This window comes from Callionymus lyra, chromosome 16 (genome assembly GCF_982586985.1).
Source record: "Callionymus lyra chromosome 16, fCalLyr1.hap1.1, whole genome shotgun sequence".
In the NCBI taxonomy this organism is placed as follows: Eukaryota; Metazoa; Chordata; class Actinopteri; order Syngnathiformes; family Callionymidae; genus Callionymus; species Callionymus lyra.
Genome location: NC_141833.1, coordinates 11,205,860 through 11,227,759, shown reverse-complemented (window position 1 = coordinate 11,227,759; position 21,900 = coordinate 11,205,860). Strand labels below are relative to the sequence as shown.

At 36.8% G+C, this 21,900-nt stretch overlaps 2 protein-coding genes, 1 long non-coding RNA gene and 1 pseudogene across 3 annotated transcripts; 2 read left to right on the top strand and 2 right to left on the bottom strand.

Annotated features, from left to right (window-relative positions):
- Window positions 1-3,020: 3,020 nt before the first annotated feature.
- LOC148063672 (splicing factor Cactin pseudogene) lies at window positions 3,021-4,227 on the top strand (annotated as a pseudogene).
- Window positions 4,228-4,953: 726 nt separating this feature from the next.
- LOC148063671 (uncharacterized) lies at window positions 4,954-5,946 on the bottom strand. Its single transcript, XR_015713544.1, has 2 exons — window positions 5,720-5,946; window positions 4,954-5,644 (listed from the first exon to the last, which is right to left on the bottom strand). It is a non-coding gene; the product is annotated as an uncharacterized LOC148063671 (long non-coding RNA).
- A 116-nt stretch (window positions 5,947-6,062) lies between these two features.
- LOC148063670 (semaphorin-4E-like) lies at window positions 6,063-9,051 on the bottom strand. Its single transcript, XM_087811807.1, has 10 exons — window positions 8,872-9,051; window positions 8,530-8,592; window positions 8,355-8,453; window positions 7,833-7,932; window positions 7,650-7,760; window positions 7,403-7,554; window positions 6,827-7,005; window positions 6,593-6,749; window positions 6,273-6,495; window positions 6,063-6,190 (listed from the first exon to the last, which is right to left on the bottom strand). The coding sequence occupies exons 1-10, from the start codon at window positions 8,965-8,967 to the stop codon at window positions 6,063-6,065; spliced, it is 1,308 nt and encodes a 435-aa protein (XP_087667933.1). The 5' UTR covers window positions 8,968-9,051.
- A 6,564-nt stretch (window positions 9,052-15,615) lies between these two features.
- LOC148063669 (cadherin-15-like) lies at window positions 15,616-21,149 on the top strand. The gene is made up of 13 exons (XM_087811801.1): window positions 15,616-15,645; window positions 16,060-16,194; window positions 16,431-16,565; window positions 16,712-16,856; window positions 17,041-17,222; window positions 17,378-17,506; window positions 17,580-17,759; window positions 18,430-18,665; window positions 18,730-18,866; window positions 19,657-19,779; window positions 20,195-20,268; window positions 20,330-20,641; window positions 20,922-21,149. The coding sequence occupies exons 2-13, from the start codon at window positions 16,102-16,104 to the stop codon at window positions 21,147-21,149; spliced, it is 1,974 nt and encodes a 657-aa protein (XP_087667927.1). The 5' UTR covers window positions 15,616-15,645; window positions 16,060-16,101.
- The last annotated feature ends 751 nt before the right edge of the window (window positions 21,150-21,900 follow it).

Below are 21,900 nucleotides of genomic sequence, written 5' to 3'. Positions count from 1 at the left end.
TAGATATAATATATATGAATGTATTTATCTTTGTAGATACCAGTGGAGCTTCCTGCACAGCCACAGTTTTAATCATCCTAGTGGCAAATAGGGATTCTAGCAATAAAGTCGGTTTCCTCGCTGCCATCATCATCTCTGTCCTACTTGTGGTGACTCTGTGTAAATTCAATCCACCGTCACTTCATTAAGTTCATGAACAGAATGTTATGTGGCTAGTTTTCCGCAGTGCAAAATACCTCAGAGTTAACCGTACTTTTTATGGTTAACCTGACAAGGGTATAAAAAAATGTCAGCTCAGTAAACTGGACCTTTGAAACGTTATGATATCATGTGTGTCATTCACTTCAGTAGATAACTTTATAATAACTTTATATATATGTTTTTAAGTAGTTCTTGTGTCATCAATGTTACATTACTTCAATAACCCAAAATATCTTAATGTTGAAGTGGGGTCGTTAGTGGCTTGGAAATTATGCAGAGGAGGACATTGCAACGTTCAAAATGGTCAAGAAGACGAAGAGGTATGTGTCTACTACAGTGCGAGGTAGATTTCAGTGCTAATGGTGTCTTGTTATGCCCCAGAATTCGATAAATCTCAACGCCCTGAGCATCCCTGACAACGCAGTGCCTGCTCTCAACAACGCCTCACCTGCTCCCACCAATGACGTGGTTTCTCCCGCCAATGCTGCGCTGGCCCCAACCAACGCAGTATGTTCCACTGACAACACCATGGCTTCAGCCACCAACGTTGTGCCTGCCTCTGAAAATATCCACCCAGTATGCAATAACCCGGAAGCATCAACTGGAGAAAAGGATCCAAAAAGCCTATCTGGATCCTCCGAACCATGCAGACCACCAGGAGATCAAGCAAACATTGCGGACCTAATCATTAGGGTGAGTGTCTTCTTAAAGTGCCCTTAAGTCCTGCTCAAGTAACACACTACAGTTTGGTTCAAGTTAGTACATTTCTCAACATCCCAGATATTTCATTGAATCATTTTTGGTTTTGTTTTGTACTGAAAATAGAAAACTGCATGTATGTTACTGTAGATTTGGATGCAATTCCTACTCTATACTTTGATATAATGAACTACTAAGTGTAGCAAACTATTCTTTCTACCAGAAGGTGAGGGAGAAAGTACAGAAAGAGTCATGACATTGTTTCCTCTCTTCAGCACCTGGAAGTGGCAGCAAAAGATCCAAATGTTCCAGCACATGATGTGGTTCAGATCTTCCACTATGAAGGAGAGGGCTCTGTGTCTGAAAGTCTTAGCTCCATTTGTTCATTCAGCTCTGATGACCAAGACCAGGACCTGAACAACTGGGGACCACGGTTCCAGATGTTGGCTGAAATCTTCGATCCGTCGGAGGAGGATGAAAAGATTAGTTCTGTTTTAGTTTGAATTCATATTAGAATAGTCACTTGGTGAAAATGTACTTTAATCTCTTGCAATAATGCTTTGAAAAGTAAGCTCTTGAAAATGACTATAAGAAGGTTGATTTATGTGTAAGTTGTTTTCTTAATTTCAGTATTGTACAGTGAAGTAGTATATTTTTGTTGAGCATTTACTTTTCAGTCTTCAATGACTATCTCTTACAGTTACTCTGCTGACTTATGTGCAGTAATTTTGAGCAGCAGCATTGGCTGTATCTTCGATGTGTGGCACCAATTATTATCATTCATATACATAGATGTAATACACATTTGAGATGTTACTTTTAGACCAGATGCAGCTTGGAAATTGTATTGGGAATGTGTGGAAGCAGGTGATGGGTTTCATGAGGTAACCCCAGACCTTGGAAATAGCGAAAAACAAACAAAAAAAGTCCCATTAGCTGTTGAAAGGGAGCCTATCCTATGAACTGTGGCAAATTGTTTCTACTGATACTTTTCATTATTGATTTTAGACACCTGTGTGCATTTGTCATGATATTAGATTTCCTTACTTGTTCAAAATGTACGGATATGTCTATGCTAATAAATTAACTTCCAAACATTGCCCTGTTAATTCTAACGTACAAAAACAAATGATATAAGAGGTGAATAAATAACTTACTACATTTAAATGAATTAATAAATGTTGAGGTGTGAAATGTAAATTACTGTAATTCATATGAAAGTAAAATGTCATTTTTTTGGAAAGTGACAGCTCTCCTGATGGGTTTGACACAAAAAGCAAAAAGCTGGAATTGATGAAACGGAAGTTAAACTAAAGTTAACAATGTTGACATATTTGTATTTTATAAGGGGAACTTCAATATATATTCAACAAACAACAAGTGTATTCATTATTTACATGTACTTTTCTATAAGGAAGTTATGTTTTTTCAGAATTTATTTTCTCCTTATCTCTCTGTACTAATAGTTTAAATTAGGAACCTAAAATAAAAACAACTGTGGAGCCAGATGTGGCCTCCTCAACTCTCAACCTGATCTGTCTGATTAGTTTATTTGAGCCTTACATTTTAAGGTTGACCTCTGGTTTCAGAGGTCAAAGGAGGGATTGAAGATATATCCTCAAATTGATCCAAATAAAATATTGTAAGGAAATGACAACTTTACTGTAATCAATCATCTAGATTTAACACACATTTCAAATAGTCACTTGATTAACTGATAATCTTTCATATTTAATTCATGTTAAATAATTGTTGTCTACGGCATAAACACAGCTGTAAGCACGGATGTTCAGATAGTATTTAAAGGCAAGACATACAGCCAACTGCAGGCTCTACATCTGAACATCGAGACGAAAATCCGAGCTGGTGGATCTAACCTCGACATCGGCTACTGGGAGAGCTTGTTGCAACAGGTCCGCGTCTACATGGCGAGAGCAAGGTCCACACCTTCCGCTTATTCAATAATTACATTTCTAACCCAAGGTCTCAACCCTTTCAAAAAACTAAAATGTGTTTATCAATGAATGATTACAGGTTGAGAGAGCGACACCAGGATGTGCTTCGCCAAAAGCTGTTCAGGCTGAAACAAGAACAGGGAGTGGAAAGCGAACCATCGTTCCCAAATCATCAAGGATGAACCAGTGACTGAGAGCATTGAGTAAGTTTGTTTGTGTCCTAGTACGACAATAATTGTGTCAAATTTGAGTCTTGACACAATTGGGTTTGAATGCATGTTCCTTCACGGAAGAAAAATGAACTTCTTTATGGCCTTTTGAAGGTGTCTTTAAATTGTAGGATGGCACCATATTAAAATGAATATTATTATAATACTCCTCATCCTTTACAAACATTTTTTGTTTTCGAAACAGCAGGAGCAGAGAAGATTCCAGCCTTTCATCATCAACTGGTAGAACTGTGAATGAAGCTAGTGGACAGGAGAATGATGAGCCTGGTCCATCAACATCAACCAGCACTAACAGAGGGATTGAAGACGAGGAAGGAAAGAAGGATGAAGACAAGGGAGAAGAGGAGAAGGGCGACTCTGTGGAAGCTGTATTGACGGAGGAAGATCTTATCCAGCAAAGCCAAGCAGAGTATGACTCCGGTCGCTACAGTCCAGCTCTTCTGACTTCATCGGAGATGCCGCTCGACACACACACGATAACGGCAGAGGAAGATGCGCACAAGTTGCAGCTAGCACGTAGACAGTTGCAGGTCACAGGTACGAATGGCACACAGTATCATAAGGTTGTGTGTCTGCCTCATCCTCGTTCTGTCTGTCATATAAAGTTACACGACTTACTTCAAGCTTGACTTTTTCCTGTCTTTCTGTTAGGTGACGCCAGCGAGAGTGCCGAGGACTTCTTTGTTTGTCAAGCCAAACAGGGAATGGATAACAACGAAGCCCAGTTCAGCGTGGAGATCCCAGTCACAGGGAAGATGTACCTTTGGGCTTACAAATACCGACCCAGGAAGCCGAGATTCTTTAACCGAGTACACACTGGCTTCGAGTGGAACAAATATAACCAGACGCATTATGACTTTGACAACCCGCCACCCAAGATTGTTCAAGGTTACAAGTTCAATATCTTCTACCCAGATCTGATCGACAAGCGCTCGACCCCGCAGTACTTTCTAGAGCCCAGTCCCGACAACAAGGACTTTGGCATCTTAAGATTCCATGCTGGCCCACCGTACGAGGATATCGCATTTAAGATCGTGAACAGAGAGTGGGAGTACTCTCACCGTCATGGTTTCCGATGCCAGTTTTCAAATGGTATCTTTCAGCTGTGGTTCCACTTCAAGAGGTACCGTTATAGACGATGAACCCGTAAAAAAATGACGTTTGAATACAAAAATTGGATGTTAACCATAAATGTTCATCATTATTTTTGTTTTATTAAATGCATCAATGCCGAAAAAATTAAATGACAGTATACTTGTGTTGGATTTGTAAATGATATATCATGTTTAGCCAACTGGGGACGCCAAGTAACCTCTCTGAACTTTCGGTTGAGGCAACGTCTGATAGTTTAGGCCTTTTTTATACTGTTGTCAAATAATGTTCATGTTTAACGGCTCAATTGGAAGAACAGAGTTGTGTAAATAAATACTCTTAATAAAATAAACTCATGTTGTTGAGATGTCATTCGAATATATACTTCAATTCATCTTTAGAATGGAGGAAGAAAAAGAGAGAAATTAGACTTTCTTTCTAGCAATTCACTTACAGCAGAAAAAACAACTCATGTTTTGGGGCCAAATGAGTAGTAAGGACCCAAGATATTTGTTAATAAAGCTGAATTGGAAAATTTCAAGTTAAGTATGGAGAGAAATGTCAGAAATAAATAGTGATTTCGTGATTGTGAGAAAAAAATAATACAGTTTAACAAAATAAAATGCTGAAATGAAACCAGAAAAAAACTATTAATGTAATATTAATATATTCATATTTAACCAATGTCATAAAGTGGTTCAAATGAAAATATGAAATGCATATTTGCATAACCTGCAATAGTAAAGTATACCAACATGTATAGAAAAAAAACAGTATTTTAAGAAAATGATTTTATTAGGGTTTCAAGGAAAATATTCAATTCATGTGCATGAAACAGAAAGAGTTGAACCATTTACAAGAAATTAAGTTACAACACTAGTTTGATATAGAACTCCAAAAGATCTTAAAAGTATTAACTAAAACCTTTTTCAGGTCCATTTTTATAGAGGTGAGAAACTATGAGTCTTCATCTGCTTATGATCATCAAACCTCACAAACATTAAACCTGTATAATAAAGACTGCAGGCGTTTGTTGTCGACTCCTCCTACATGAAAGTGACTTGAATAGGTGGCCTTTGAATATGTTCCATGTCAAAAGGCCCAAGAGAAACATGGATAGCAGCACCAAAACAATATTATTAACAATGCTGATGGCATCATTATTCTGGGATTCAGATTCTTCAAAGTCTAAGGTGACAACATTGTACTGGACAACAGTTGTGCTGTACTCATCTCCCTTCGATCGCTCCACAGACAGGCAGCTGTAGTTACCGGTGTCAGCGTGTGAGACACTTATGATGAGCAGTCCATCTTGTTGGTGCAGATGTTGAGATGAAGGGACCAGAGGGACTCCATCTTTCTCCCACATGATTGTTGCCAGCATTGACTCTGAAGAGCAGGGAAGCTTCAAGGACCCCAAATCAGGTTTGGCTTGTATCACTTTCTGGACGGGCGCTGAAAACGAGGCTGAAATAATGCATATCTTATCAGAACTATTTATAATAGGGAAGCCAAAACATCCAACATGTTTGCCTTACTCACCTCCTTGTGGACAGAGAGAGGCGTTGCCATCTTTGACACTCTGAATCAGATCTCTAGAGATGCACAATCATAAGTTCAATGTATTAGCAGCAGAGATGGGCAATCCCCCAACAGATACTCACCTCTGTGTAGCAGAAAGAGTTGAACATTTGCCAGCAGCGTGGTCCCAGCCACAGTAAGGGTCTCTGGCAAGAACACAGTCCATGCAAGTCAAAGATCTTCCACAGGAGGACAGGGACATCTGTACTACTCCAGAGTCTGAGCCTGCGTAGATCTGACGCTGCACATCAGAAAAAAAAGAATATTTTCAGGGATTGAACTCAACATGAAGCTCAACACTCTGTCATGACATTACCGTGACATTGGAGAACTTGAGAATCTTGATGGGCTCTGAGGTCTTAAAGACTTGAACTTCCTCAATGACGAACATCTCTCCATCATAGTTCACAGCTTTCACGATGGTTCCCCCCCCTTTATTAAAAGATGTAAATGTGGCGAACAATTACACATGTATTTATACAATTATTCATTACATCCTGTCACATATACACACCTGTCCCAATGAACATCACATGATGGTTGTCACCGTCCACCGACTGAACTTGGTCAATGACTATCCGTGTGAATTTGATTCCCTTTCTAATCAGTAAAGGTTTCTTTCCTATTGGCATTATTGGTTCACCAATAAGTGTATTTTTTTGAATAAACAAGAGAGTTTTATCAGGAAGGTCAGAACTCTGAGTGATGCTGGCGTTACGTGCAGCATCATCGATGCACTAGAGATGGAAAAGAGAGGAGCAATGGTTATCAAAACTTAAGAAGTCCTGGCAAGTTTAATCAAAATGATCTGCATATAAAAGGGGGTTGATTTACCGAACCAGGACGAGGCACTGGCAATATTCCGTTGTGGAGTACCCATTTAGAATGAATTCCATTTACCAGTCCTTCCGTCATGAATCTTCCTTCAGCTAAAACCCTGCTGATCTCTGACACACGGTACGCACACACAGCAGAAATCTCTCTCGAGGAGCTGAAATATATATTTGAGATTAATTCACATCGGAAAGGAAACGAATCAAATTATGTCCGAATGTTAAATCTTCATACGTCTGTGATGTGAAGACAGCGAAGAACAAACATGACTTCCAGTCTTTTTGGGGGTCACACCAGCGGAATGTGTCCTGGATGATGTACGGCAGTTTGGAGTCAGGGACTGGACATTCTAGTGTTGCTTTAACAAATGATGTCCACTTGTCCTGCAAAGTCCTCAGACCTCCATGATCGCCCTGAAACATCAGAAAAATGCTTGAACGTTGAAGGTATTTGTGCTAAGGTTGGAGGACAAGGCAGTTGTTTTCCTGTGGACTGTATAAAATATGGACTTCAAGTCAACCATCTGTAGGTAAACAGTCATGGCCATCTTGGAATTGCAGTTTTCAGGCTTAACGAGACTGACTACAGTCAGAGCAAGCGGAATTATGATTGGGTGATGAAATTCCATCCATGTAACTTTAAGCTAAGCTTAAAACAGTGGAGAATATTAAAAAGTGTTTAAGGTCAGTAACAGCCTTCAATGTTTTTCAATGCCCTGGATTTTTCTTTTTGACTGGGAGTGAACATGATTTTCCACTGCCTTAGTAACCACCTCTTGAAATCCCAAGTTGCCCTTCTGTTTGTTCTTACCTTGCAGACTCGAGCAACCCGGCTAACAAGCACCTGCTTGTAGCTATCGTACTCCATTGCTGTCTCACTAAAGAACAAGTAGATCTTGTCATCATCTCCGGTGACACTGTTTTGACTCTCAGGCATCATCTCCAGGGAAACAAATTCAGGGTCTGTTAATCACATTGAAATAAGAGAAACATGTTAATCAGTAAAATAGCACACATGCAACAAGTAATGATAAAAACTTTATGAAATGTAACTTCACCATAAAACCAGGATCTTCTATAATCAGTTCGAATGAAGGTTGTGGAACGCCGCATCAGGACAGACTCAGTCGCTCGAAAGTTCACTGATGTAGCCGAGTACAGATCATTGTCTTGAAAAGTAAAAGGCAATTTAAAAAAAGAAGCTGTAGAAAAGGAGTTCAGATGTACAACATTCTGCTCACCTAGCATGAGAGAGGCTGATCTTTCGAAGGGGTCATACGGGCAACGTCCTTTACCGGACTTTATTTGGTTCTCAAGAGTCAATTTTCCATCGTTGTACGACTACAAGAGATAAATGTGTAAACACATTTGTTTGTGGGCAATCTTTAAACAAAACACTTGACTGCTCTTACACGATAATACATATAAGATCATTTTTATTGTTGCGTATTAATAGTTTAAAGTTGTTGTAGCTTTTTTCACTAAGAAAGAAAAACACCACACTGCTCTATCATAAGCTTCCGTAACTGGATAACAGATTTTGTGTGTAGCAAATAAAATAGTCACTGGCTGGCGGACTCGAGCTAAGCTGTTTAAACATTAACATTCCTCATAAATTTGTATTTTTGTATAAATATTGTGTATTTATTCAATAATGAATTTTCCTTTTTTAAACAATGATACTTACTGGGGCATATGCAGTTTTTAATAAGTTAATCTGTGACATCCTTTCAAATCATATTGTTAAAGTAAACATTTCTCACCATGTAGTCACATTTTGGGTTGAAAGCATTGGTTCCACACACATACATCTTGTTGTCTTGTCTTTTCAGCAGAGTTTTAATCTGGTTTCTGCAGTGAATCTAAAAATGTGTAAGACAAAATGTGATTATTTCACCAAGTTTTCTTTCATACACATTTTTTTTTAATTCAACTTACTACTGGATCCTTTCCCTTAAATCCACAAGCAGTGACCTCTGCTGGTGGCACATCCCATTGGACCTAAATATAACAAATTATTTAAACGATTTATAGTAAATAGTTCAAGTAATGCTTGGTTCGATGATTTATGCTCATTGTAACAGGAATTAATTCACATTTTATTGAAGTAAGGAAAGCTCAAGTTTTGAGACAATATAAGTTAAAAGGGAAAAAGAACCAATGAAGACAATCTTGACTATAAAGAAGAATCGAGGGGAAGGTGTAAAGTTTTCCAAAGATTCACTATAGTGAATACAGTGACTATATAATATAATATAATACACTATAAAAAGTTCTTACTGAGTCATTTTTCTTGGTGATGTCGTTGAGGTCGAGGGCGTACACCATCCCACTGGCACCCACCATCAGCAGGCCCAGGTCCTCCCTCAGCAGCATGGTGGAGTAGTCCAACACTCCCTCCTCATGAAACGTGCGATTATTGTCACCTTGGTAGAAGATAAATAATGAATACACCACTGGACTAATGTATCATTATTGATGAATTAACTACTGGACTATTAATCATTAATGATGAATAAACTACTGGACTAATGTATCATCAAAGATGAATAAACTACTGGAATAATGTATCATTAATGATGAAAAAACTACTGGACTAATGTATCATTATTGATGAATAAACTACTGGACTAATGTATCATTATTGATGAATAAACTACTGGACTAATGTATCATTAAAGATGAATAAACTACTGGACTAATGTATCAAGAACAAAGTAATGAGTGTAACTTACTGTCATAAGGCACAAATCTGCGAGGGACAGGGTCCGGTGCTGAGGCCAGGACCGGCAGCAGAAGTCCGAAGAAAGTGAACTCTAGAATCATTATTACTTTTCTTCTCCAAACAAATGTCTAAATAGAACTTGGATGGACACAACTGTATATATGATGTTAAAATTAAAAGAACAAAGGCTTTAAAGACTAAAAAGCTGTGACGTAATAAAGGCATAAAAGATCAAAGACAATGACTGCCTTAACTTTGTTGTACTGTTTGGCAGCAGTGACATATGAATGGAGGTTATTACTCAATAACAAAAAAATGACTTCCATTAAAAAATATATAAAAAAAAGCAACTTCAATCAAAAATGTTTTTTTCAAACTTTTTTGTGTATATATATTATATATTATTATATATTATTTTGTATACATATTATGGTTAGGACATTTCTGTCCTAATATCTCTATATATCTATATATCTATATATCTATACACTACACACGGTTTTATACATATATAATATATGTGTATATATATAGATATATATATATCTATACATCTATTTATCTCTCTCTCTCTCTCTCTCTCTCTCTCTCTCTATATATATATATATATGTATACACATATATTATATATGTATAAAAAAAGTGTGTAGTATTTGGTTTGATTTGTGATAATGCTAAAGTTAATAAGTAAGAGTGCTAATACGGTTTTGCTAAAGGAAATTATTGTTTTCTTTGTTTAAATATTATTGCATATATTTTGTGATGCTGAGATCCATTTATAGTTCAAATCTTCAACTTCAATAAACAAGGTGCTCATCATCAGTTGAAGAGATGGCTCGTCAATATCAGTCAGTGCCGCTACAGTAAGAGCTTTACCTTATTCAAACCTTAAAAAGTAAAGAAATTGTAATATCCTCATAAAATAGTCGCTTCTAAAAATCAACCAATAGAACAAACGGAAATGGATCAAGCAAAAGATGCCCGTCTAGTTGAAGAAAGTGAATAACGTCGTTCTGGTGGTTCAAGGAATCCCCCACTTGACGCTCTCCTCGGCTGTATCTATGGCTGCTGTACAAAGCCCTACAACTTTGTTTAGAGAGCGCTTTAGGACATCTCATCAAGACTCCACGCTTTCATGTTGAACATCATGCTGTCACAGCTTAGTCACATCAGTTGGGTGATTGTGTGTGAATGGGTAAACATTGTTGTGAGTTGGTTTGAAAAAAGCTTCTATGTGGGTTGGAATGATTTTGTAATGAGATTTTAATATTAAAAATATATATAGATATAATATATATGAATGTATTTATCTTTGTAGATACCACTGGAACTTCCTGCACAGCCACAGTTTTAATCATCCTAGTGGCAAATAGGGATTCTAGCAATAGAGTCTGTTTCCTCGCTGCCATCATCATCTCTGTCCTACTTGTGGTGACTCTGTGTAAATTCAATCCACCGTCACTTCATTAAGTTCATGAACAGAATGTTATGTGGCTAGTTTTCCGCAGGAAAAAATACCTCAGAGTTAACCATACTTTTTATGGTTAACCTGACAAGGGTATAAAAAAATGTCAGCTCAGTAAACTGGACCTTTGAAACGTTATGATATCATGTGTGTCATTCACTTCAGTAGATAACTTTATAATAACTTTATATATATGTTTTTAAGTAGTTCTTGTGTCATCAATGTTACATTACTTCAATAACCCAAAATATCTTAATGTTGAAGTGGGGTCGTTAGTGGCCTGGAAATTATGCAGAGGAGGACATTGCAACGTTCAAAATGGTCAAGAAGACGAAGAGGTATGTGTCTACTACAGTGCGAGGTAGATTTCAGTGCTAATGGTGTCTTGGTATGCCCCAGAATGCGATAAATCTCAAAGCCCTGAGCATCCCTGACAACGCAGTACCTGCTCTCAACAACGCCTCACCTGCCCCCACCAATGACGTGGTTTCTCCCGCCAATGCTGCGCTGGCCCCAACCAACGCAGTATGTTCCACTGACAACACCATGGCTTCAGCCACCAACGTTGTGCCTGCCTCTGAAAATATCCACCCAGTATGCAATAACCCGGAAGCATCAACTGGAGAAAAGGATCCAAAAAGCCTATCTGGATCCTCCGAACCATGCAGACCAGCAGGAGATCAAGTAAACATTGCGGACCTAATCATTAGGGTGAGTGTCTTCTTAAAGTGCCCTTAAGTCCTGCTCAAGTAACACACTACAGTTTGGTTCAAGTTAGTAAATTTCTCAACATCCCAGATATTTCATTGAATCATTTTTGGTTTTGTTTTGTACTGAAAATAGAAAACTGCATGTATGTTACTGTAGATTTGGATGCAATTCCTACTCTATACTTTGATATAATTAACTACTAAGTGTAGCAAACTATTCTTTCTACCAGAAGGTGAGGGAGAAAGTACAGAAAGAGTCATGACATTGTTTCCTCTCTTCAGCACCTGGAAGTGGCAGCAAAAGATCCAAATGTTCCAGCACATGATGTGGTTCAGATCTTCCACTATGAAGGAGAGGGCTCTGTGTCTGAAAGTCTTAGCTCCATTTGTTCATTCAGCTCTGATGACCAAGACCAGGACCTGAACAACTGGGGACCACGGTTCCAGATGTTGGCTGAAATCTTCGATCCGTCGGAGGAGGATGAAAACATTAGTTCTGTTTTTGTTTGAATTCATATTAGAATAGTCACTTGGTGAAAATGTACTTTAATCTCTTGCAATAATGCTTTGAAAGTAAGCTCTTGAAAAATGACTATAAGAAGGTTGATTTATATGCAAGTTTTTTTCTTAATTTCAGTATTGTACAATGAAGTAGTATTTTTTTGTTGAGCATTTACTTTTCAGTCTTCAATGACTATCTCTTACAGTTACTCTGCTGACTTATGTGCAGTAATTTTGAGCAGCAGCATTGGCTGTATCTTCGATGTGTGGCACCAATTATTATCATTCATATACATAGATGTAATACACATTTGAGTTGTTACTTTTTGACCAGATGCAGCTTGGAAATTGTAATGGGAATGTGTGGAAGCAGGTGATGGGTTCATGGAGCCTGGAGCAACCCTAGACCTTGGAAATAGCAAAAAAAAGAAAAAGGTCCTATTAGCTGTTGACAATGAAAGGGAGCCTATATCCTATGAACTGTGGAATTAATTGTTTTTACTGATACTTTTCATTATTGATTTTAGAAACCTGTGTGCATTTGTCATGATTTTATATTTCCTTACTTGTTTAAAATGTACTGATATGTCTATGCTAATCAATGAACTTCCAAACATTGCCCTGTTAATTCTAAGGTACACAAACAAATGATATAAGAGGTGAATAAATAACTTACTACATTTAAATGAATTAATAAATGTTGAGGTGTGAAATGTAAATTACTGTAATTCATATAAAAGTAAAATGTCATTTTTAGTGACAGCTCTCCTGATGGGTTTGACACAAAAAGCAAAAAGCTAACTGGAATTGATGAAACGGAAGTTAAACTAAAGTTAACAATGTTGACATATTTGTATTTTATAAGGGGAACTTCAATATATATTCAACAAACAACAAGTGTATTCATTATTTACATGTACTTTTCTATAAGGAAGTTATGTTTTTTTTAGAATTTATTTTCAACTTATCTCTCTGTACTAATAGTTAAAATTAGGAACCTAATTAGGAACCTAAAATAATTTAATTTAATTTAATTTAGTTCCTAAAATAAATTTTAGGAACCTAAAATAAACACTGTGGAGCCAGATGTGGCCTTCTCAACTCTCAACCTGATCTGTTGTTGGAAGATCATGATGAGCTCTGATGGGTGGGGACGAATTAATAACCTCATATTTTACTTACTTACGTACTATATATAAAGGAATCGTTTGATATTAGTTTATTTGAGCCTTACATTTTAAGGTTGACCTCTGGTTTCAGAGGTCAAATGAGGGATTGGAGATATATCCTCAAATTGATCCACATATATATATATATATATATATATATATATTCTCATTGAAGTGTTAAATTATATATCCTCATTTTATGTATTCATGTTTATTAATTGTGAACATTGACAATATTACCTTTTGCTCAGAATTAAAACATTCTTCCATTTCATCCTTGTATGATTGGTCAGTTACTCTAAACCAGGGGTGGGCAATACGTTGATCGCGATCGAAGCTATTGCGAGTAGATCGCGTGATTTAATAAAATATGATATAAGAAAATAGTAAAGAGAGCTCTGATTGGCTACTGTGCATGTCAATTAAATAGTTATTGCAGCGGTTGGTTTACAATTTGATTGACATGCACAGCAGCTAATCAGAGCTCCAGCCTCTTCCACTGAACGCTCGGCAAAGTTCACAATAATAAATAAAAAGAGCAAAACGTGCGACAGCCATTTTACGCAATTCAGAAAAACGATATTACGAGAATTATAAACTTGTTTTTTTTAAATAATATATCGAACAAAATAATGTGCGTTTGATCGCTTCAGGTTCTTCTCTACGAGAGTCACAGAAACATGACGTCAGTTCCATCAAAGTGAAGCTGCAGGTTCCAATGAAAGCGCAACAAAGGCTGGTTTTCCTTTTGTGATCGCGTCCTTAAAACACACTTGTATTAATACACCATCACATGATGACTATTTGTAAATTACCTTTATCTCACGAATATAATAAGAATAGGCTGAAACCCAAACACGTTAAACAGTTGCAGGTGAGACACACATTCTAATGACGTCAGAGACGATCAGACAAAGCGATGATGATGTGAAGTTACTGGTTAACAGTTTTATTCTCGTTAAACTTCATCTGAAGATGTTTTAAAATGTAAATAATCCACTTGTGTGATTCATATCAGACATGTTTAAAATTAACAAATATAAACTGTTAGTTTGAATTCATGTTTTCATTTGTTTTTGTTTTTTCATGATCACAAAAATGGAGAAATTTAAGTCTTGTCCTTCATTTAAATATGATCGGCATGTTAAAATGTAGGCATGGAAAGGGATGAACCCGTCTGAATTCTTTGTTGATTTTGATGAACAAAGGAAAAGGGCTTGAATTCGTGTCAAGCACAGATTCTTACACATGAATATGTTTTGTGCATCATTTGGGTTCGAATGAATGACCATTTTTAGTTGGAAATCAATGCAATTCTTTGAACATACGAGTCTGAACTTGTCTGCAGTGGAGGATGAGATTTAACAAAGGCTGACACTGAGCTTAAGACCAGGTCTCATGGACATTTTTGGAAGACCCTTAAAAGTATCTTCTTATGAGGAAATATGCTTCTTACTGACTGACTCTAGTTATTTATATAAGTCAGCATTTCTATGAAGATTATTAAATCCACACATCCTTCCATCGTGACTGATTATCAGTGCATTCACTTCATTCAATGCAAGTCATCTGAGTAAAGTATGTTCTAACTTACGTTGAGCAAATTTGTTGAAGGTAGATCTTTTGAACTTGACAATTATGAAAGTAGCTCGTGAACCGAAAAAGTGTGAGCACCCCTGCTCTAAACACTTGATATCTAAGATGGCCGTCTCACGTGTTGGTAGTGGAAAGTTACCGGAGTTTGGTCATCTAGAGAGAATCTGTTTATAAGTTGAATTAAGCAGATGTGTCCTTGGTCCCAGAGACAAAATGGCACCATTGAGAGATTGCGTTGTCTTTCTCAGTGTGAACTGACCTAAAGAATTGCTGAGCACACATGAATTTCTAAAGAAAGGCAATGATTATTTAATATGAATTAAATATGAAAGATTAATCAAGTGATTATTTGAAATGTGTGTTAACTCTAGATGATCGATTACAGTAAAGTTGTCATATCCTTACACAGCATTGCAGCAAACTAACACTAGATAGCATCTGCTATAGAAAAAATACAGAGCATACATGCGTCTTTAATCTTAATTTTCCTGAATTAAATTTAAACTATTCACATATTCTGCTTGAAATCTCTTTTATTATTTCTCTGTTGGCATTAGACTTTGCTCACAAGAAAATTCTACTTAATCCGTTGACTTTTGGCTCGATAAGAAGCAGGCTTTTATGTCCCTTATCTCTATGTGTTTACACTATAATGCCTTTATACTGTATTTATTTAAGCTTTGTGAGGTTTGTTTTTAGAAACGTAAGCCTTTCATTCATCGTAAGTACTTTCATTTCAAATCCTTTATATGTTGTAATGAGAGTTCTTATTCTGGATTTTAAAGTGGATATTATTCCTTTCCAGTGTTTCCTGAAGAAGAAGAAGAAGAAGAAGAAATGTATTCTCTTGCGTTCACCTTATGGGTGTTGACTTCTCCACTATTTGGCGTAAGTGTTTACTAACTCCTGGCTCTAGAGTACATTTTATTTCTTTGCAATATAATAATATTATTTTGCTCTGGCTTTTCTTTAAACAATATTCTATAACTCATTTCTTTTTAATATTACTGTATTTTCCATGATGTTTGATGTGTAAGGTGACATCATTTTCTTCAAAGTTACAATCAAACATCGTCCTCATTTGGATTTCAAAACATTTTGAAGGACAGGTCATTCCCTAGTGTGGCATTTATCTTTTTCTATACAAAGACTGCATTATATGAAATCACTAAAATAAATAAACTTCCATGTGGTTGTAGTGAATATGTAAACTGTGGTATGGTTTTAATGGTGCTGCTGTATGTCTATATGTATGTTTACCTTTGTTTTAATTGCCTATACATGTTTTTGCTTTTGTTTTAGTTGGTTCAGGTTTGGAGTGAAGATGTTGGGAAGGATCCAAAAATGGTTTCGAGAACTATTTATCCATGGAGAGAGTCTTTAAAAGCTCCATTCAATGTTTGGGAAAATACCATAGGATTCCAAACAGTCACCAAGGTAAACAGGTTTATACACACACATGTTCATTCACAAACAAATCAATAAATAATAATACAAATAAATGTATGGTAGCAGATGTAAATGAAAAATATACTTGATGTTTAACTGAATGCTATTGTTAGATTCAAAGCTGTTTCAAACAGTTCTGTCTTTGTCTGGTGATTCTGTGTAAAAGTCAAAATGTGCACCTGGTATGTACATGTACCATAAATGTGTTTCTCTTGTCATTTCAGGTTCAGTCAGAAAGGTTTTCCAAAGGTGAGGGGCTTTACAAGATGCAGGGACCAGAGATGTTTGAAATAGATGAAAGTACTGGACGAATTTGGCTCAAAGAGTCACTAGATAGAGAGACACACCAGAGTTTTGAGGTAAGCTGTACTTCAAGTCTCTGACTGAAGGTGCAAATGGAATAATACGTGATGTATATATAAAATAAATAAGTATTATTATTAATAGTAGTAGAACAATAAAGCATTTTACAGTTTCACCATACATCCCTTCTTTGTGTTTGCAGTTGATAGTTTTTGCCGTGTCATTAAGTGGAGAGTACCTTGAGAAGCCAGCGCCCATTACAATTCTTGTGCAAGACTTGAATGACAACAAACCAGTCTTCACTCAGCAAGTGTTCACTGGTTCTGTAATGGAATTCTCACCCCCAGGTAACTTGGGAAAAATACATATAAAGTCTATATAAATCACAGTTATTGATTAGACCGATAAATTGATTCAGAATCAAAGAAAGAAGCTGGGTGTAATCTCTGGTCACTTAAAAAATTGCATCATTAATCAAAAGTCTGACCTCTTATAGATGAAGAAACTGGACTTGATACATTTTGTTCACAGGCACCGTTGTGATGCAAGTATCAGCCGATGATGCAGACAAACCCCACAGCATCAACACTGACTTGGTGTACTCCATCATTGGCCAGGAGAGCATCCCTGTTAATGACCTGAATAAGACCATGTTTGAGATGGACAAGGCGTCAGGAATTATCACTATGAAAGACAGTGTCCTGGACAGAGAGGTAAAAACTGACCCTAAGATTGATCTCACCTGCTTCTCAACTTCACTGACAAATATTTTAAAGATGCAATAAGATAAAATATTCCTTTTTTGTCCCACAGTGGGGAAATTCCTAAACAGACTAATTGTACCCCAAATTATTATTTCTTGTCTCAGGTGGTGAAAGCGTTCCAGCTGAGAATCAAAGTTAGTGATAAGGGTGGGACAGGCCTCACAAATGAAGCTATGGTCATCATTAATGTAACTGACATCAACAACCACGTCCCAGGGTTCAGCCCAGCATTTGTAAGTATTTCAGAACGAACAATCACATAGACAAACTTTTACTTTGTAGTACAAGTCTGTTTTCTTCTTTCAGTACCACATGACTGCCCTGGAGAACACACTTGGTGATATCGGCCGAGTGAACGTGACCGAAGGAGATGAACCTGGAACAGGAAACTGGGAGGCTAAGTACTCTGTCTATGATGATCCTCAAGGGTATTTCAGCATAAGAACAGATGCTGAGACCAACCAGGGGATCCTGAGTGTCGTGAAGGTACAAAAACTTAACACAATAAAAATGGCAGTTTATATTTCAGAAAGGCTGAAAAATGTTCAATGACGTGAACAACCGACTGATCATTGAACTTTTATTCAAGGGTCCTCTCTCTCTGCGCTTGATGGAGTTTACTGACTCCTTCAAGAAACATCAAGACATTTTATTCGTGCTGGCTTTTTCTTGATTTACTGAGACTCTTGTGTTTGTCTCTGTGTTGTCTTGACCATTTAAGTATTTATTTTATTGGGTATTTTTTTGATTGTTTAAGCACTTTGTGACCCTGGTCTTGAATAGCGTTCTACAAATACTAATTACCTACTTACTTACTTACCTTCTAAAAAGGACGTTGATGACTGTGCACCTTTAAGATGAGGTCAAAATGGCTGCTCAACAAAATGTCAAACTTCAAGTTAACATTTAGTTATTAATAACTTTAACAATTCTATAACCTTTCTTTTCCAAAACAGTGCTAATCATACTTTTTATAATTCAAAACAGTATTCAAAACAAAACAAAACAAACTGTTCTCATCATGCTTTGATATCTGATATTTTAAAATGCAAAATTTATCCTTTCATTGTTGTTCATCTAAACATGATTAGAAAAAACCAGCACATCCAACATGTCAGAACAAACACATAAATAATCTGATGTCACTTCATTCCAGCCTTTGGACTATGAGTCTGCAAAGGAGCACAAGTTGACTCTCCAAGTAGTGAACATAAACCTGATAAAGAGCAAAGCTACAAACTTTTTAGCAAGCGTCACTGTCACTGTGATCGACAAGGACGAAGAACCATACTTCACAGAGGACCCGATCAAACTTGAAGTTCCCCAAAATGTACTTCCTGGCACATCACTGAAGAACAACATCGCCATTCACCCAGTGAATTTGGGCATGAGGTATGAACCCAAATCATGTCTTTAAAGATGGAATCAATGTACAAGTCTGCTTTATCTACCTTAGGTTTGAGATCACCGACGACCCTGAGAACTGGCTGGACATCAATATAGATACAGGAGAGATTGTGGCAAAAAGCAGCTTCAATTCGAGTTCTGCACATGTTAAAAACCAGGTGTACACTGTTACAATCAAACTTACAGGTGAGATGAAAAAGTTTCCTCTTAGCATCATACTACACCTTAAGATCATCATCAGGTAACACCTTCTATGAAGGTCTTTTTTATAACATATTGTGAGCACATTCGTCAGACATTATAATGCATTCATAAGACCTAATATAAAGACGTTACACAGTTAATAATCATGTTGGTCAACTTATAACAGCATGCATTGTTATTCCTTAGAAAGGGTTCCTTAATGCATTACATAAAATACCTTCATAAAAACTGTTGCCAATCTTTAAGGCATTTTGTACGTATACATTTTTAGGACTGATTTGTAAAGAAATGCTGTTACATGGAAGGCATTATGATAATTGGTTTAAATTCTTAAATTGTGAATTATATCAGTAATTCACATGCAAATTTAAACCAACAATTTGCAAACAAGGCTATGGATATTATAAGGTTTACATACATGGATCATATTTCGACAACTCTTTAAGTAGTCAACAAATCCCACGACTTATTAGCTTGTGGCTTAAGAAGTTGCCAGTTCAATGATGTCCAACCATGATGTCATTGTGTCCCTGAGAAGAACACTAGATTGTTACTTATGGTGGTGAACATCATGCTGTCACAGCTTAGTCACATCAGTGGGTGATTGTGTGTGAATGGGTAAACATTGTTGTGAGTTGGTTTAAAAAAAAGCCTCTATGTGGGTTGGAAAGATTTTGTAATGAGATAAATTTTAGAGATAGATAATTAAAGATAGATTTAATATTAAAAATATATATCGATATAATATATATGAATGTATTTATCTTTGTAGATACCAGTGGAACTTCCTGCACAGCCACAGTTCTAATCATCCTGGTGGCAAATAGGGATTCTAGCAATAAAGCCGGTTTCCTCGCTGCCATCATCATCCCTGTCCTACTTGTGGTGACTCTGTGTAAGTTCAGTCCACCGTCACTTTATGAAGTTAATGAACAGAATGTTATGTGGCTAGTTTTCTGCTTATTCTACTATCATCATGATCATTGCAAAATAACGTAACAGTAGATCCATCGCATACATCATTGTAAGGGTCAAGGTACAATAAAGTTTTTATTACTTTTACGAATTCTCCTTCTAAGTAGGTGGCAGGGCAAAATAACTCAGAGTTAACCATACTTTTTATGGTTAACCTGACAAGGGTATAAAAAAATTTCAGCTCAGTAAACTGGACCTTTGAAACGTTATGATATCATGTGTGTCATTCACTTCAGTATATAACTTTATAATAACTTTATATATATGTTTTTAAGTAGTTATTGTGTCATCAATGTTACATTTCTTCAATAACCCAAAATATCTTAATGTTGAAGTGGGGTCGTTAGTGGCTTGGAAATTATGCAGAGGAGGACATTGCAACGTTCAAAATGGTCAAGAAGACGAAGAGGTATGTGTCTACTACAGTGCGAGGTAGATTTCAGTGCTAATGGTGTCTTGTTATGCCCCAGAATGCGATAAATCTCAACGCCCTGAGCATCCCTGTCAACGCAGTGCCTGCTCTCAACAACGCCTCACCTGCCTCCACCAATGATGTGGTTTCTCCCGCCAATGCTGCGCTGGCCCCAACCAACGCAGTATGTGCCACTGACAACACCATGGCTTCAGCCACCAACGTTGTGCTTGCCTCTCAAAATATCCACCCAGTATGCAATAACCCGGAAGCATCAACTAGAGAAAAGGATCCAAAAAGCCTATCTGGATCCTCCGAACCATGCAGACCACCAGGAGACCAAGCAAACATTGCGGACCTAATCATTAGGGTGAGTGTCTTCTTAAAGTGCCCTTAAGTCCTGCTCAAGTAACACACTACAGTTTGGTTCAAGTTAGTACATTTCTCAACATCCCAGATATTTCATTGAATCATTTTTGGTTTTGTTTTGTACTGAAAATAGAAAACTGCATGTATGTTACTGTAGATTTGGATGCAATTCCTACTCTATACTTTGATATAATGAACTACAAGTGTAGCAAACTATTCTTTCTACCAGAAGGTGAGGGAGAAAGTACAGAAAGAGTCATGACATTTTTTCCTCTCTTCAGTACCTGGAAGTGGCAGCAAAAGATCCAAATGTTCCAGCACATGATGTGGTTCAGATCTTCCACTATGAAGGAGAGGGCTCTGTGTCTGAAAGTCTTAGCTCCATTTGTTCATTCAGCTCTGATGACCAAGACCAGGACCTGAACAACTGGGGACCACGGTTCAAGATGTTGGCTGAAATCTTCGATCCGTCGGAGGAGGATGAAACCATTAGTTCTTTTTTTGTTTGAATTCATATTAGAATAGTCACTTGGTGAAAATGTACTTTAATCTTTTGCAATAATGCTTTGAAATGTAAGCTCTTGCAAAATGACTATAAGAAGGTTGATTTATGTGTAAGTTTTTTTCTTAATTTCAGTATTGTACAATGAAGTAGTATTTTTTTGTTGAGCATTTACTTTTCAGTCTTCAATGACTATCTCTTACAGTTACTCTGCTGACTTATGTGCAGTAATTTTGAGCAGCAGCATTGGCTGTATCTTCGATGTGTGGCACCAATTATTATCATTCATATACATAGATTTAATACACATTTGAGTTGTTACTTTTTGACCAGATGCAGCTTGGAAATTGTATTGGGAATGTGTGGAAGCAGGTGATGGGTTTCATGAGGTAACCCCAGACCTTGGAAATAGCAAAAAACAAACAAAAAAAGTCCTATTAGCTGTTGACAATGAAAGGGAGCCTATGTCCTATGAACTGTGGCAAATTGTTTCTACTGATACTTTTCATTATTGATTTTAGACACCTGTGTGCATTTGTCATGATATTAGATTTCCTTACTTGTTCAAAATGTACGGATATGTCTATGCTAATAAATGAACTTCCAAACATTGCCCTGTTAATTCTAATGTACAAAAACAAATGATATAAGAGGTGAATAAATAACCTACTACATTTAAATGAATTAATAAATGTTGAGGTGTGAAATGTAAATTACTGTAATTCATATAAAAGTAAAATGTCATTTTTTTGGAAAGC

Coding starts and splice junctions, on each gene's coding strand:
- LOC148063670 (XM_087811807.1), bottom strand. CDS start 8,967: ATGCTGCTGAGGGAGGACCTGGGCCTGCTGATGGTGGGTGCCAGTGGG. Junction 7,006..7,402: donor GGGTTGCTCGAGTCTGCAAG/GTAAGAACAAAC, acceptor CTGATGTTTCAG/GGCGATCATGGAGGTCTGAG. Junction 6,191..6,272: donor TGTGATGTTCATTGGGACAG/GTGTGTATATGT, acceptor CTTTTAATAAAG/GGGGGGGAACCATCGTGAAA.
- LOC148063669 (XM_087811801.1), top strand. CDS start 16,102: ATGGTTTCGAGAACTATTTATCCATGGAGAGAGTCTTTAAAAGCTCCA. Junction 17,223..17,377: donor ACAGTGTCCTGGACAGAGAG/GTAAAAACTGAC, acceptor TTCTTGTCTCAG/GTGGTGAAAGCGTTCCAGCT. Junction 18,867..19,656: donor TGTTACAATCAAACTTACAG/GTGAGATGAAAA, acceptor TTATCTTTGTAG/ATACCAGTGGAACTTCCTGC.